This window comes from Cynara cardunculus (genome assembly GCF_001531365.2).
Source record: "Cynara cardunculus var. scolymus isolate 2C chromosome LG 8, CcrdV1, whole genome shotgun sequence".
NCBI classification, from domain to species: Eukaryota; Viridiplantae; Streptophyta; class Magnoliopsida; order Asterales; family Asteraceae; genus Cynara; species Cynara cardunculus.
In genome coordinates this window covers 18,609,291-18,626,431 of record NC_037535.1, presented here as the reverse complement: position 1 = coordinate 18,626,431, position 17,141 = coordinate 18,609,291, and the positions used below count along the sequence as shown (strand labels likewise).

At 36.5% G+C, this 17,141-nt stretch overlaps 1 protein-coding gene across 3 annotated transcripts; it reads left to right on the top strand.

Moving 5' to 3' along the window:
- The first annotated feature begins 2,350 nt into the window (after positions 1 to 2,350).
- Positions 2,351 to 16,013, top strand: LOC112516494 (DUF21 domain-containing protein At4g14240-like). Of its 3 annotated transcripts, XM_025123562.1 has the most exons (14): positions 2,351 to 2,364; positions 2,446 to 2,702; positions 4,569 to 4,645; positions 5,412 to 5,495; positions 5,582 to 5,695; positions 6,657 to 6,740; positions 6,867 to 6,938; positions 9,288 to 9,355; positions 13,606 to 13,693; positions 13,784 to 13,857; positions 13,975 to 14,338; positions 14,596 to 14,642; positions 14,715 to 14,787; positions 15,627 to 16,013. In XM_025123562.1, exons 2-14 carry the CDS (start codon positions 2,462 to 2,464, stop codon positions 15,738 to 15,740), a joined length of 1,500 nt encoding a protein of 499 aa, XP_024979330.1. In that variant the 5' UTR covers positions 2,351 to 2,364; positions 2,446 to 2,461; the 3' UTR covers positions 15,741 to 16,013. The 3 variants fall into 3 exon arrangements, with proteins under 3 accessions (XP_024979330.1, XP_024979332.1, XP_024979331.1); XM_025123564.1 differs by lacking the exon at positions 2,351 to 2,364 and having other exon boundaries at positions 2,414 to 2,702; positions 6,657 to 6,713; XM_025123563.1 differs by lacking the exon at positions 2,351 to 2,364 and having other exon boundaries at positions 2,414 to 2,702; positions 15,630 to 16,013.
- The last annotated feature ends 1,128 nt before the right edge of the window (positions 16,014 to 17,141 follow it).

Sequence of the window (17,141 nt, the reverse complement as noted above, 5' to 3'; positions counted from 1 at the left end):
AAAACTTCATCTGCCCTCAATTCCCTCATTCAAGTTTGTACGACCTCCCTAGCTGATCTCTACCAACAAGAATAAGGGGCCGTTTATTTATTCATAAGTGCTTATCAGGTAATTTTCTTTACCGGATGAATATGGTAAGAGTTTATAATCTTACCCGGTTAGAGTGGTAAAAGGATGGTGAGGCTTATCCGGTAAGAGTGGTAAAAGAATAGAGAGTTTTACCCGGTAAGTGAGAGTGACGACTCTTACTCGGGTAAGTGCTTACTGGATTATTATTGCATACTATATCTTTTTGATGCACTATAATCTTACCCAGCAAAATAAATTATAGTGATGACTCCTACCGATAAGTACTTACTAGGTAAACATTTAAGTAAACGACCCGAGATGTGGACACCATGCTTTACAAAAGGTAATAGAAAGAGACGTGGATTACATATTTACATCAACTCAAACAAGAAAGATGCCACTCCAACACAAAATTTCACTCGTACTCTTTCACCAAAGTTCTCGTTTAAGAGAGGGGTTTGAATTCACGTGTGTTGGTGATATAACTTATTATTAGGGACTTGGCTTTCCGTTTGACGAGAAACAATGGTCGTAGAAGGTCCCGCCGTGGTTATCAACGATGAAAGTGTGCCTTACTCTTTTGCTTTAGAATATGAAGGTCTTTCGATGTCTCATCATCATCTTCCACTAGTTGTTCCGATCAATGTATAGAAGATTCTGGTTGCCGTCGTTGTTCCCCAATCAGTTTTGTCTAATAATAATCTTGACTATGATAAACTCTCTGTGTACAACCCATTCTTGCATCCAATTTCACTACCAACTTCTCCAAATTAGGTACCATCGAAGGCTATTATTTATTCCACTTCTTTGATTTCACTCGTAGAGGATGAAAATATTCACAGTAATAATGAAATTTTAACCACCATAGACGGTAAAGATTTTGTGTTTATTAGCCTAGTTGAGTTTTTTAGATGTTATTAACAGCGGGAAGGAGGGGGAGGATGATGTTTGTCTGGAACATGTGGCCAAAGCGGGGAAACCGACGGTGGCAGATGCTGCCGGAAAACTGGGTCACCGACGCCGGATTAAGGTGGGGAGGGTTTGATGACAGGATCATGAATATGTTTTTATTATTAAACATAATAAATATAATTTTCAAAAAAGGAAAAATAAATTTGTAAGAAGATGACATTACCCCTAACGTAACACGATTATTGGTTAGTGAAACCATGTCGACTATACATGTAATTATTTCATTTTAGGGATTCAATCCAAAATTTTGAATAATCATAGGGATGAAATCTGTAATTTACTCTTTGTTATATTATAAACCATAGGGATGAAATCTGTAATCCAAAATTTTGAATAATCATAGGGATGAAATCTATATTATATTATAAACCATTTGACAAAAATTTTTAAAAATTATTTTTTATACAAAAAATAATATTTATTGATGCATATTACTTAAAATTCAAGATTACAAGTATATTGTGTATAAGTACAACTTATTAAAACTCTATGTTTGAAATAGTATAACTAACTGCAGATAAACATAATCAAATAGAGAATAAACATCTTATTTTAAAATATAAAAAAATAAAAATATAATTAGAATAATTATCGAGTTCTAACAGAATACTTAATTATTATCTTTATAAAAAATATATATTATTAAACCTAACGAAGTAATTAAATTATAATAAAAAAATTTGAATTAAAAAAAATATACAAATAAGAACTTTTAAATAGTTAATTTGTACTAATATTGATATATTTTTTTGCAAATTTTATATGATATTTTCAAATTTATATTTTATTCAAAAATAAAAAATTATCGCTTTCTCAAAACCACATAAAATCGTATTATATCGACATGGATAAAAAAATAAAATGGAACATTGAAATGGAAATGTGTCTCGATGCATCGCACGAGACACCCTTCTAGTATTATATAATATAAATTAATAATTATTTTAAAATTTTAATAGGATAAAGATTAAAAAGAGATTGAAAGACCAAAATGCCCCTAAATGTAATTGAGTTAACGAATTTTTTTTGATTTTGTTAGAAGGAAGAGTCAATGAGTGTGAAAATGTCAACAAGAAGTATCATATCTATATTTATCATGAATTTGGGACGATTATAGGTAGAAAGTGTAAACCAAGAGGCCAAATCCGTAATTCTCTTATGGTTTCTATATTCGAGGGACGAGATTCATGGTTTTAAACATACTACAGGGACCAAAATTGTAATTTACTCCCATATGAAATCGGTTCCGATTCTTGATTGAATATTGTTTCGTTAAGATATTTCCCTAGAATTAACTGCAAGTCGCCATTGTTTCTTGCACAGGTACCTTCATTCAAACTAGTTAGTACACCATTGACTATTGATAAGGAAATCATTGAGAGACTGAACGACTTCTGGTTGCAGATTCAATCTCTACAGGATGCATACGATAAATGCACTGCAGATTATACGAACGGTGATGAGTAGCAGTAGTAATTCCATGCTTGGAGCAGAGATTGAATTTGGATCGGCGAAGTTTTACCTTTACGTTGGAATCTCATGCCTCCTAGTAACCTTTGCTGGTATCATGTCTGGCCTTACCTTAGGATTGATGTCTCTTGGCCTCGTCGAGCTCGAAATCCTCCAGAGCAGTGGCACTCCGACCGAGAAAAGACAAGCAGGTCTCCAATTTTTTCTAATACACACTTAATTCTTGATATACGCAACCTAATCGACGCTTATTATGTATTTTATTGTATCCTTCTTCCAATTCATGATGCTTTTCTGACATTTACAACTCAATTTAGGAACCCAATCTGTTAATGAATACATATATAATATTACGAAAGAATGGTTAGGATTAATTTCTAGATGGCTTACATTAGATATTGTTCTATTTCTAGGGAAAAGGAATTGTAAAATCGTTTTTGTTGACTAATAGGATTACGGTATTTGGCTTTTCAAAGAAGTCTGATTTTTGGATCTGAGCTTCTATGATTGAATTTGATGTCATTGATTTTCCCTGCAAGCACACAAAGTCTTTTATGGGTATTTTGAAATGAATGTCACTCATCAGGCTGTCTTTGATCCAATATGACTTCTGCACTTGGTGAATGGGAGCAGGAAGAGTTGGTTTATGTTGAACAAGATATGGTTATTATATTAACTCATAGCTTTGAATCCTTAGTCCATCATAAACACTACAATTCGAAGCTTCATTGGGTGCTCTGAACCACCTTTGGCATGAGTGTTAGCACAACTTGGAAATGATAAAACCTTGGCTAAGAGAGAGTTTAAGTGAAGATAATGGTTGAGAGTCCTTCACTATCTGTGTGTACCCTCCTATTTTCCTGTTGATTTCAGTTTTGTTCTTCAAAAAGGGTACAGCGATACCATTTCCTCGACCATCATGGGGAGGTAAATCATCCCTCCTAGGGGCTGGTGAGTAGTGCACCTCCTACTCAATCTGCAAATATGCACACCTTCTATTTATAAATAAAGCTTGGTTAAAGCTTTATTTATAAAACCCAAAAACACCTGATGGGGGTTCGTCAAGGATCACATTGCATGTTATGGTTCATTGCTGTTTTTACACTTAGGTTGTTAGAGTTGTGGGTTTGTTGTTCATTTGGCCAGTTCAAGTCTGTGTTCAATAGGCTCTCTTATTTACCCTATTTGGACATAACACTGATTTGGAGCGATTAGGCTGATGATTCTGGATCCAGACCTTATGCACCTGACACATACGTCTTTGGGTATCCTATCCTATTAAACAATTTATCTTTGATACGAAAAAAGTTGTCTTGACCTCAAAGATCAAAGATTGATCCTAATTTAAATATGATAATTCATTTCCTACTTCGATAAGCTAAATGGCTGAGAATATTTCTTTTCTAATTCTGTTTGATTGAAAACGGCAATAAACATCATTTTGTTAAACAAACAAGTCCAATCATTTGCTGAACTGACCATTAAGTGGTTAACTCTATCTAAAACTTCACCAAATCCTTAAAGGTTATGATGCTCTCATCTTATTCTGTCAACTTCTTGTGGTAGATGGCAATATAGTGTTTATCTTAATTTCTGTGGACGAGAAATGGGGGCTCATCATGAACAAAGGGTGCCTTTTTTATTTTGTTAAACAAGTATAACAGTGAACACAAGTATTTGATCATGCTAACTCTAAGGCATGATAGCTCACAAATGCACGGTTCTGTACCTTTTGTGTTCAAGACTCTTTATCAGAAGTTCTAACCATGTTTTGGTAGAAGAATTAGTGTTGAAATACTTTGGAAATCAAAACAATATTATTCATTATGAAGTTGGAAGATAGAGACAGCATGACCTCAATTAGATGTGATGCATCAATGTTCAGTCATGTTGGATTTATTATATATTTGTATCAGTTATATACATTATTGACACCAACACGATGCTTTTGGAAATATCCCCAAAAAAGTAGGACCTGTTTCTTTCCTTACAGAGCAATTGTATTAATTGATTTTATATCTTGGGTAGTTGGTTTTATGCAATATCATTGTCTTCAGCTGTCATATTTCCTGTGGTTCAGAAACAACATCAACTTCTTGTAACATTGCTGCTATGCAATGCAGCTTCCATGGAGGTAAAGTATTGGAATTTATAGCTTTTATAGATGGTCTGTGCAACTTTAGTTTAGCCCTTTTTCTTAAAAAATGTAGGATAATTTTCAAACGAATAGCTTCTTTTTCTTTTATTTTTTGAATGCCAGGTTGGCAACTTGCAAAGAGTAATGCACCTTCCTCCTTTATTCTAGCTTGGGGTAGTGTAAGGCAGGATAGATAAGTTCACCCTTATGTTTGTGCTTGCCAGAGATAATTAGAAGGTATTGGGTAAGATAAGAAGAAAAATGGAAGAATGCTTATCAACAATGTTGATATTTGGTTTCGGTTGCAAGGCATACACAATGCTTATGTGATCTAAAACCTATTGAATAGGAGATGCCTAGAAGAACATATACAAAGTCATAACTATAGATCATGGATTGCAACTATAATCATTGTTCTTTGAGGTCTATTCTTATTTCTTTATTTTCTTGATAGGTTTTCTATAAGCTCATTGGTACATTAACATTCATCAATCATTTCATAGAACTACACACATTAAGTTTTTAAACAACTAAGAAATTCAATTCATCATCTCGTTCCTTTTTGGACATACAGTCACTATAGTGGTTGACTGATCATGCATGATACATTTAAATGACAATAGATATATCACTGTATGTGAGAGGATGCAGATCTTTTTTCTCTAACTTTGTTATTAACATTTATTATATTTTCACCATATTTTTTTTGTATATAAATATAAATTTTTTCGTATACATGGTTTATGCTCTTGCAAATCTGCAGGCCCTGCCATTATACTTGGACAAGATTTTCAATCAAGTTGTCGCAATTGTGCTTTCTGTAACTTTTGTCCTGTTTTTCGGAGAGGTAGGTTGGAAATATGAGATTTCTTTTTTTCTTTATTACTTCATGCATATGTATCACTCTTTGTAACAATTGTTTTTGCCTTGTAGGTGATCCCACAAGCATTATCTACCAGATATGGACTCGCTATAGGTTCTAGTTTTATTTGGCTTGTGCGTATACTGATGATAGTTTGCTATCCGATTGCTTATCCTATTGGCAAGGTAAATTCTGTTGAGGGAGAAGAAAGGGTGAACGGGGCAGAAGAATGATGCTTTGTGGCACTTTTTCTAGTGATTGCTTAAAACTAAGGTTCAGAATCAAGAAGTTATCTTCAGATAGATAAATAAAATTATGGGATATTCCATTTGATAATGCGTTCTTTTTAGTTCATTTTTAAATAAAACTTGTGAAAGCATCAGAAGTTTAGTTAGATTCTAGTACCTGAGTGATCAAATGATTTATTTAACCTTGCAATGGACAATACAAATAATACAAAATAGTGCTTTCCTGAGTCACCTGCATTTTTCATTGATTGTATATGTTTTAAAGGAGTACTTGTTTCTTAATTTGAAAGTACCGGGATATGATTTTCTAGGAGCACCAAATTTGTAAACTACCTGGTAAAAAATATCTTCTTAGTTAATCTTGGATGGTTTAGCTGGAGGCATTTACCAAGATAAAAACATGCACCGCCACTATGCTATAGTAAGGAGGCTACTTTGACCGAGATTGTACTATTTTCATAAAGACGAAATAAAGTCAAACTAAAGCCTTTGTCTCATCTATCCTATTGTAACATATCCTTGTAATTTGAACAAATAAAGTCATAGCTTCCATTGAAATATTACTTTTCCTTCTAGTTCATCATGAGTATGTCATTCTATTTAGTCGTATTTTGTTTACAAAGAGGAAAATACATTCTAGTTTTATACTACAAAGAATTGGCCTTATATTGCAACTTATGTATACATAATTTTGTGATTCCAGATGCTTTATCTTTGTAATTTGAACAAATAAAGTCATAGCTTCCATAGAAATATTACTTTTCCTTCTAGTTCATCATGAATATGTCATTCTATTTAGTAGTATTTTGTTTACAAAGAGGTAAATACATTCTAGTTTTATACTACAAAGAATTGGCCAAATATTGCAGCTTATGTACACATAATTTTGTGATTCCAGATGCTTGATTTGGTGTTAGGACATAATGATGCTTTATTTAGGCGAGCTCAGTTGAAGGTCCTTGTTTCCATCCACGGTCAGGAGGTTAATTTCTTATGTGATATAAGCATGTTGCATTTATATTCTTTCTTTTATACATAGTAACGAACTCTAGACTGACATCCATTTGTCGTATTTTCTGCAATTAATGACATCCTCAATCATTACCAGGCCGGTAAAGGAGGTGAACTCACTCACGACGAGACAACAATTATTAGTGGAGCATTAGATTTAACTGCAAAGGTATTAACTGTAAACTTGCAATATATTGGGAGTATATACTTACATTTTGCTTCATTTATTAGATGCTTCCTTGTTAATAATTTTGTTTTCCATTGTTGTTGCTTAATCAACCTTTATGGGCAACATTGTGCAATTGGTTATATACCAACTATAAGATTGTTGTTTTGCAAGCAACAAGTTATTTGTGTTCTTGACTTGGTTGAGGATGTTCTACCAAATTCCGGTATACCACCCAACACTCAGGGACGGTGTAACATCCCAGGCCTACCAGATATTGTTCGCTTTGTCCACACACTTGGACTAACGGTTTTAAAACACGTCTGATAGAGGAAGTATCATGACCTTTTATAAGGCAACCTTTGTTCTTCTCCCCAACCAATGTGGGATCTTACAATCTACCCCCCTTGGGAGCCAAGTCCCTCGCTGGCATACTAGTCTAGTTCCCAGCTCCGATACCATCTGTAACATCTCAGGCCAACCTATCAGATATTGTCCGCTTTGTCTGCACACCTGGACTCATGGTTTTAAAACGTGTCTAATAGAGGAGGTATCAAGCCCCTTTATAACGCAACCTTTGTTCTTCTCTCCAACCAATGTGGGATCTTACAGACGGACCCAAAAATGATTTCCAATGGCGGCACCATTTGACTATAAGAAATAAGTATAGGGAAAAAAATTTGAAATGGTGGCACCGTTTGTCTATAAGAAACAGATATAGGGAAAATAATTCAAAAGGTGGCACCATTTGACTAAGAAAATGACACTAACAGGATTCAAACTCGGGTCTAGGGTGGAACAAAAGCCTTGCAAACCAACTCTACCAAAGAAAACTTGTTCTCGTTGTAGTTTCAAAATACATACGGTTGCACCTTCAACAAACCTAATTTTTTTTATCCTTCGACGGAGGAATAATACGGTGGCACGTGTGGCACCATGTTGGATCCGTCCATGCAAATACTTTAAGAATTCTTAGTTATGTGGTTTAACATGACACAAGTTTGTATGCTTACATTACATAATCTAATTACATCAAGTGTGAGCAACTTGGTAGCATTAATAAAGATTAACCACAAGGGTGGTGCCTGATTGGTTTGAGCTTGACTCCAAAGGTTAAAAGTACTTGTAGGTCCCAGGTTCAAATCCAAGGAGGAATAAAAATCCCCTTGTGGCCATGGAGGTTCAAATGCGGTGACTCCGGGCTATCTGCAAAGCAGGTGGTCGCCCTGGGATTAGTTGGCTCGCATTGCGGGTTGGATATCCAGGTTAACAAAAAAAATTAGCGTATGGTGAACAGAGCATGAGAAAAGTAAGTAAGAAAAAGTAAATAATAGGTACAATGGACACATGTAAAAGGTAAGAAAAGGCGATACCCACACGGAACAAGTAAAAGAAAACACATTCCTGTACTAAACTTCCAGCCCTCTGCCCCTTCAAGCACTTCTATCACAAGTTATGTCCTTGGAAGTATCTAAGGCTATCATGTCCAACCTCAATTGCTCATCCTATGTCTCCTTGGCCTTCCCCTCTTCCTCACCCCGGAAATGAAGGTGCATATGTACTTTCTCCAAATGAAAGTTGTTGTTTATCTTTTATGAATTGGTGGTTTCAGTTGTTAAAAGAATGCAAATCCTCATCTCTTAGATCCCGTTTGGTTTGTAGGAATGGAATGAATTTGTGGGGATTTGGATTTCAAATCCATTCGGACCATTCCAATCCCATGTTTGGTTTGTTGGATTGTTTGGATTTGAATTCTAGGATTTAATTGAAATCCTACAAACATAGGATTTTGAAATCCTTAGGGGTGCTCGGGATTTCACCGGATTATATGCAATAAGGTTTTAAAAAATGTTAAAAACATTTGTTTTGTAATGACAATTAATAAAAATGTAACTTAATTATTTTTATGATTTTTTATAAAGTATTTATAAATAATGGAATCCAATTCCATTCCAAATTCTACAAACCAAACACACCAATGATTTCAAATCCATTCCAATTCAATTCCCTCCATGAAATTCAAATCCCTGGAAAACAATCTTGCAAACCAAACGGACCCTTAGGGTTTTGAAGCAATGAGCTCAATAGGGTTAATGTGTCATACTGATGGGCAGTCAAAAGTTACGTGGAAGAAGAGGATTAGAAGTAAAAGAAGTTGTTTTCAACCTTTAGTAAGATAGATGATTATTGTTCAATGCTACACACCTATTTATAAGTGATTTTTCATACATGATCAACTCTATGGCTCTGTGATTTTCCCTGCAATTATCTTATCTTCATGATATAGATTATTACTTTGTTGTCAATGGTGGGAAATTTCTTAAAATAATCATCATTGTTTTATCTGATCAGACTGCAGAGGAGGCTATGACACCAATTGAGTCAACATTTTCCTTGGATGCCAATTCAAAGTTAGATTGGTGAGTTTGATTATTGTACATAGTCATATTTGCATCATATCATTTGGTCTTCTTTTGACAATTAATAAGCTTACCCGTAAAAGGACATTACAATTTTTCTTTACATCTTTCTAAATCCTTAATGGAGATCTGTACTTCAAATAAGCGAGTAGATGGACTTTGATCAGAGCCAATCAGCACCTTATTCCTAAACTGGTCAATGCATTTCTATTACTCCTAAAAGCTGTTGTTGTGGCACCTTGAACTTGGACTTCTAGATAAAACAAAAGTTAAAAAGGAGGCTGTTACGGATTTGGTTGGATTGGACCATAATAAACCAAGTATTCTTAAAGTATATTCTAGAAGGCCCAAAAAGGCAGAAAAGGAAAGTGGCTAATAGTTGGTTAGAGGAGAGAGTGTCTGCCTCTAAATAGGGAGGAGGTAAAGCGTATTTTGGATTAGAGAATTTTTCCAAGTTTTTCTATTGGCTCTCACTTTAGTGCGCAGAGAGAGGGAGGATTCCCTGGTTCATTTCCTGTTATTGTATTTCTTTCCAATTTCAGTTTCAATCATAGATATCCACTTTCCTCCATTATCCTTCTTAATTTGATAATCAATTTGTGTTTTCCATCATTGGTCCGACCTATCTTGACCTGCTGTGTGGAATCCATGGAAACTCGATCTCAACTGAACCGTTTGGAGCAACATGAAGAACAAATTCAGAGGTTGCAATCGGATATTCAAGAAATCAAAGTGGGGATGCAAGCGTGGGAATCAGAGCGAGCGGAGGAAGCTGAATTTCGTAAGATGCTTATGGTGTGGGTGAAACAACAGGGTGTTCAACCCGACCTCGAAAGTGGAGGACCGTGTGGGGCCTCCAATGGATCCCCAATTCCACATAATCCTCAAGGGATGTCACCACCGCTGCAAGGAGACACCTCACTCAGTTCTGGTCCACGATTGGGTTCTTCCGATATGTTACCATCGGCAGCAAAGAAAGTAAAATTGCCTGAATTCTATGGGTTCGATCCTCAAAGATGGATTCAGAAAGCTGAATTATACTTTGACATTCATGGTACACCAGCTCACCTTCGAATTCGTCTTGCTCAATTAAGTGTGGTAGGGGTGGCTCAACATTGGTTCACGATTGTGAAACAGATTTACGATACCCTTACGTGGGAACAATTGTCCGCCGAGCTTTTCCAACGATTTTTGGGATTAGAGATTCATAATCCTTTCGAACAATTGGCGACGATGAAACAGGTAGCTTCTATTCACGATTATATAGACAATTTTGAATATCTGTTGTCCTTGATACCTCGATTACCCGAGACACAGACACTCGGGTACTTTATTGTAGGTTTAAGAGATGACGTGAAACGATGGGTACGTCTCCATTGACCTCAGTCTCGTCTCGATGCCATGTATCTCGCTAAAGATATCGAAGAGATGCTTCGTTCTTCTTCCTGGAATCCCCGTCTCGATTTCGATATCAGGCAGGAGGTGGGTTGGGCTTCTCTTTCGAAGGGGATTTCAAATCCAATCTTTTGGGCCGATATGAGAACAAAGGGCCCAATAGTTCTCTTTCCAGTGAGAAGAGCCCAACTACACGTAATGATGCAGGTCGTATGCCTCCGAATCCACGTACTGTCGGGATTCAGTCAACAGACTATGGCCAATTGATCAATCGCAATCGGGGTATTCGGTCTCTAACTCATACAGAATGGGAGGAGCGTCGTAAGAAAGGGCTGTGTTTCCGTTGTGGGTAGCAATTCGGTCAGCTCACAAATGCTCTGAAGGGAAATTACCGATTCTTCTCTTGGGCGACGATGAATCTGCAGATGGGGACGGTGAGCTTCAGTCGTCGAAACAATAGAGGAACCAGTCACTAAAGAGAAGGAAATTCCTCCAATTGGATTATGTATGGCCTTGAAATTCTTGGGAGCTACTGTTGACTCGTCCTCTGGTGGCAAAACCTTAAAGTTTGAGGGGGCAATAGCAGGTATTCCGGTGGTGATTTTGGTGGACAGTGGAGCCTCGCATAATTTTATCTTTCGGAAATTGGTGACCGCGCTAGGGTTATCTTCCGAATTTTTCAACGGCATCAACATCCAGCTAGGTGATGGCAATAAAATCTTTATTAACCAACGTTGTACGCGCCTTAAAGTACAAGTGGGGACATGTGACTTCGAGGTGGAGGCACTGGTTTTTGAAATGGGATATTTGGACATGGTTTTAGGCATGGAATGGCTTAAGACCTTGGGAGAAGTGATCCATAACTGAGAACAATCTTCCATGAAATTTGTATTTCAAGGGAAGTCAGTGGGCATCCAAGGTTTATCTAAAGTTCAAGTTTCCCAAGCTTCTCTTCAATTGTGGTTGTCACTAGACAATCCTTCTCAGACCCGTCTTCCGATTAGTGTTTCGTCGGGTCAAAACGAACAGGAGGAGTTATCTTTAGCACAACAACAGGATTTACAATCCTTATTTGATCGTTTTTTAGATGTATTTCGGGATCCAACAAGATTACCTCCACGGCGTGCTCACGATCACAGAATTTCCTTAATCAAGTCTCATGAACCAATTTGTGTTCGACCGTATAGATATCCCCACATCCAAAAGGCTGAAACTGAGAAGCAAGTTGAGGAACTTTTGAATCTTGGTATGATTCGACCAAGTAAGAGCGTATTTTCCAGCCCAGTCATTTTGATCAAAAAGAAGGATCAATCGTGGCGGATACAGCTGGATAGCATTGTTTTGCACCCATGACGGTTGGACTGGACCATAATAAGAATAAACCAAGTATTCTTAAAGTATATTCTAGAAGACCCAAAAAGGCATAAAAGGAAAGTGGCTAATAGTTGATTAGAGGAGAGAGTGTACCTTTAAATAGGGAGGAGGTAAAGCGTATTTTGGATTAGAGAATGTTTTCCAAGTTTTTCTATTGGCTCTCGCTTTAGTGCACAGAGAGAGGGAGGATTCCCTGGTTCGTTTCCGTTATTGTATTTCTTTCCAATTTCAATTTCAATCATAGATATCCACTTTCCTCCATTATCCTTCTTAATTTGATAATCAATTTGTGTTTTCCATCAGAGGCAGTGTCATATACCCCGAGCTCTACATATGCATTGTTGTATCAATCTACTTTTATAACGATTGCTACAGATCGTATAGGTCATTAGACTAGTGAAGTAAAAAAAATTATAGCGAACGTCTGGAAAACGAAAAATGCTGCAGGTTTTTGCGTAGAGGGAATAGTTTGGTGTTTTTTTACTGGATTTGAAGGGCACATTCAAAAGTTGGAGCTCTAATTCTCTCTGAGGTCTTCATGTTTTAAAAGAATTCTATGTTTGAGTGGTTCTATGTTAGAACCAGTGAAATTGAAAGAGATAATTGGATAAATTGAAGGGAAAAGGAGATGAACTCTACAATAACCGAGAAAATAACCAGAGTCGAGGACTCCTTTCCAGAGAATTCTCTCCTAAAACAGAATTGACAAAGTAACTGAATGACCTCCAATTCCCTCCCCCGGACTAACTTTATCCCCCTCACCAACAACCTGCCACTTTCTCTCTCCTGGTGTACATTTTGCAGATTGTGGGCTTCTCGACATTTTGAGCGATTATCGACTTTTGGGCCTCAACTCCAGATTTCCTAACACTTTGCACCTCAACTCATCCATATGCCGATACCACCACCCGTGCCCCTACAATTCCCCGTCACCATCACATCTTTGTCCTGGCACCCCTTCCTCAATCAAATTTTCTACTTCTCCGACAAGACCTTTTGTTATGCTAATAACTCCTCAAAAGAATGACATATTTCTTGATCTTTTTGGGTTGTGTTTTAGTTTGTGTTGCTGCAATTTTTGAAATTCTGGTTAAGAGTTCTTAGAATGATGAAACTAGAGCATGTCAAACTTTTGCATAAGAAGGTTTTTATGGAAACAGTCCTGGCCTTTACTTTCGTGGAACATACCGGGTTGGTTTGGTTTGTTTTAGAGTTGGCCAAACTTTACAGAGTTCTAACCAATTCAATATTCCATAAAGAGCAGATCTTAGATACAGGATCATGGATGGATGTGAGTCATAATCTTGAGTCATTGTACAACTCTGTCATGACACTCTAATTTCTGATGGTTGCCATTTTAACTGCTCCTCCCAAGCAGTTACGATGGTACGAAAGGCTGCTATTTTTATTGCTAATGCTTCACAAAATCTTGGTGAGAAATTGTAACTCTATGCATTCCTCTTCTGCTTGTAATATGTCAGGGAAGCAATGGGAGAGATCCTTGCAAGAGGTCATAGTAGAGTCCCTGTATACTCAGGAAACCCAAGAAATGTCATTGGACTTCTGTTGGTAGGCTGTCACAAAAGTTTTCAGTTACTTCTATATGGTATTTATCTGTGAACAATGACGTCTCCTAATTCTGTTCTTGCTGAATTGTAGGTGAAAAGTCTTCTTACTGTACGAGCAGAAACAGAGACTCCAGTAAGTGCAGTGTCCATCAGGAGAATTCCAAGGTTACTTCTGTTTTCTTGTTCTTCTTCTCTTCAAATTATCACTCTTTGATCCGCAAAATAGGGAGGCAATATGAATTGTATATAGTTTTATGATTCATTTACAATATTTTTTGCCAGGGTTCCAGCTGACATGCCTCTATATGACATACTGAATGAGTTTCAAAAGGGAGGCAGTCATATGGCAGCTGTAGTCAAAACTAAAGGGAAAGGCAGAAAACCTCCTACACTTGACGAAGAACCGAATCAAGGAACAGTCATTGGTAAATATTTTCAATCTACAACTCGATCGCCATCAAAGCAGGGTGAAAAAGCAGAAAATATTGTTATTGATGTGGAAAAGGCTGCAAGAACGACCACACAAACATTCTCAAAGCTGGGTGATACTGCACCAAACGGAGTGCCTTACTCAACAGAGGACATTGAAGAAGGTGAAGTGATTGGTATAATCACCTTGGAAGATGTATTTGAAGAACTTCTTCAGGTTTTCTTGGTTCTCTCATAACTTCTTTTTGATAAAGGGGACAGAACCCCATGGAAATATTTATTCAAACATACCATTATCCATTACCCCAATATCTTTACTTCGGTTTTTTCAATTGAGGATTTGAGTCTAACTTCCCAAAAACAAATTTATAAATGTATGATGGTCTTTTGGTGACCAAGCCTAACTTTTGTGTACATGGGTGAGGTCTTTTGGAAAAGAGGACTTAATATGATAAAATTGGTCTATCAATGCAGGAGGAGATTGTAGATGAGACTGATGAATTTGTTGATGTTCACAAAAGGTACATTAAAATTCTAGGATTTTGATGCATATTGATGGCAAGACAAAACCAACCAATGTTTGCCTTCCACAGGATACGTGTAGCAGCAGCTGCAGCTGCTTCATACATAGCCCGTACTCCCTCTTTTCGGAGATCAACTATCGCTGTAAGTAGTTATCTTCTCTGCTTACTTATCCTTTTTTAGACACGACTTCATTCAATTGTGCATTATTATGATTTTGTTCACATACTATTTTGTCATGCTAAAATATTAATGACAATTTCAACATTTTTCCGCATCACCAGTTATGAAATGTGTTATGACTAGAGGTTCAGCTGGAGCTTTTGTTTCTCTGATGTTTTGAGTGGTATGCAAAATTATTCGTTAAAAACCAGTAACAGAGTAAAGCATAGCAACCATTGATGTAAAAACCTAGGCAAATGAGATATACAACCCCGATCCTGAATAAAAACCAATCCTAGTGACAAAATCACACATTTATGACATTTTGAATTTTAGCACAACTTCATATCAAGAATTTAATGATGCCATATCGTGGTCAAACTTTGGGTTAGTGGTAATGATGTTTGGAAGTAAAACGTGAAACTGTAAATTCAATTTTCCCACCTTGATATGTATATGTATAGGCATAAGCATATATCGAGTGAGATATACTGTGTTTGTATGGTTTGGTTTATTACATGTTAGTGTTGGTGGCAAATGAATTATGGGTCAAATGAACACATCTAAAATGATTTGGGTTGACCTGTTGGATCATGTCACCCTTCTCTCATTTCCTTTTCCATGTTCTGCAAAACGATTAAATATTAAAAATGAACACAAACCGGTCAGGACACTCATCGTTACCAGGAAAACACATCGTGGCTCATTTTGCTTTTTTTTTCTCAACACTTGTCTTTTGCTTTGCAGGCATTCTTATTTTCATTTTGTTTAATTTACTCGATGTTTTGAGTTGGTGATTATATTCTTGTTGTTAAACACAGCAGGGAGGCCAAAATAAGCAAGGGCAAAGTGGAAAGAAGCCGATTGAGGATGATTCTACGTCGTCAATGTTGCAGAGGGCACTTGTTGAGCCTTTACTTCTAAAAGAGACATAACACATATACTAGCAGCTCGATTCTGAAAGTAACGCTTGATCTCGAACTTTATGGTTGAAGCCTCGTTTGTTGTGTGTGTGTGGGAGGGGTATGCGTTTCGCTAGCCTAGCCAATCACAAAAATATAAATAAGAAAACTTTCGCTATTTGTTGTGGATGTGGAGCTTCTAAGAACATATGATTCAAGCAGGCATCCACATTAGTTTTTGTTGTATGAAGTTTTGAACTTTATTTAGCAGTGAGTGAAATTAAAATCCTGTGTTCTCCGTGTGTATGTTCGGTGTTAACCAACGTAAATCAGTTGGGTATTATTTAGGAGAATAACTTTTTGAACGGATATTTTTTTGAAGAATGACCCTATATGGTAGATTTTGACAGGGGCGAACCTCGGTATGAGCTAGGTAGGTGTTCACATGCCCCTGCTCTTTTGTCTCGACGCAACAAGACAGTCTCGACGCAACAAGACAATAGTTAGAGGTCTTAAATGTGCATTGGATTTAAATTGATGTGTGATCCCTGAGTTACGTTAACAAGATGTGGTAAACTCACGTTTTAGATAGTTATGTAACGATAATGACATAAGTGGTTGAGTAATGGCAAATATAACATAAATATTTGGAAAATTTCCGAATATTTGTCACCAAATTTGAAGTTTCAACATGAACCGAAGAAAATCATTTTGTCGAGAAACAATATGTTTTTCGATTGGGTGTGCTTGGTAAATTAAGTGGTGTTTGTGATGTCGAAATGTGAAGAGTTATTTCAATTCTTATTGATAAGAGATGGTGTTAATGTCTCCAAACGGAATCAAAAAGACTTTATAAATTGAAAAATGTCTGAATGAGCGTAATTGTTTATTTTAGGGGTCGTTTACTAAACACTTACTTGATAAGTGCTTAACGTATAAATTTCCGCATCGGATGAACATGAGAAGGGCCAAAAATCTTACCGGGTAAGAACGATGAGAATGACGGAGAGTCTTACCCGGTAAGTGAGGATGACGACTCTTACCCAAATAAGCGCTTACCTATTAAATTGTTGCTTTCGATATGCTTTGATATACTAAAATCTTACGCATCTAAATAAATTATAGTGTTGAATCATATTAGTAAGCGCTTACCGGGTAAACATTTGGATAAACGGCCCTTACTCTCAAAATAGTAGGTAAATTAACGCCTCAAATGAGTGTGTTGTTTTTTATAATACTATTTATGATAAGAAAAATATTACTGAAAATTAATTGTCTATGGAAAAGGAATAAAAAATTGAAGAAAGATGAAAGTCATAAGAGGAAGACAATGTTCGATATTTGGAAGATTAAGGGGCTGTTTGGCAGTTACTGAATGGTTTGGTGCAGAATGGTTAAGTGGTCAGAATGGTTAAGAGGGCCAGAATGGTTAAG

Bases quoted from the DNA above. Each gene is read 5' to 3' on its own strand.
- LOC112516494 (XM_025123562.1), top strand. From the start codon at position 2,462: ATGCATACGATAAATGCACTGCAGATTATACGAACGGTGATGAGTAGC. The intron at 6,939-9,287 runs GTATTAACTGTA...TTATCTGATCAG, and splicing joins CATTAGATTTAACTGCAAAG to ACTGCAGAGGAGGCTATGAC. The intron at 14,339-14,595 runs GTTTTCTTGGTT...CTATCAATGCAG, and splicing joins TATTTGAAGAACTTCTTCAG to GAGGAGATTGTAGATGAGAC.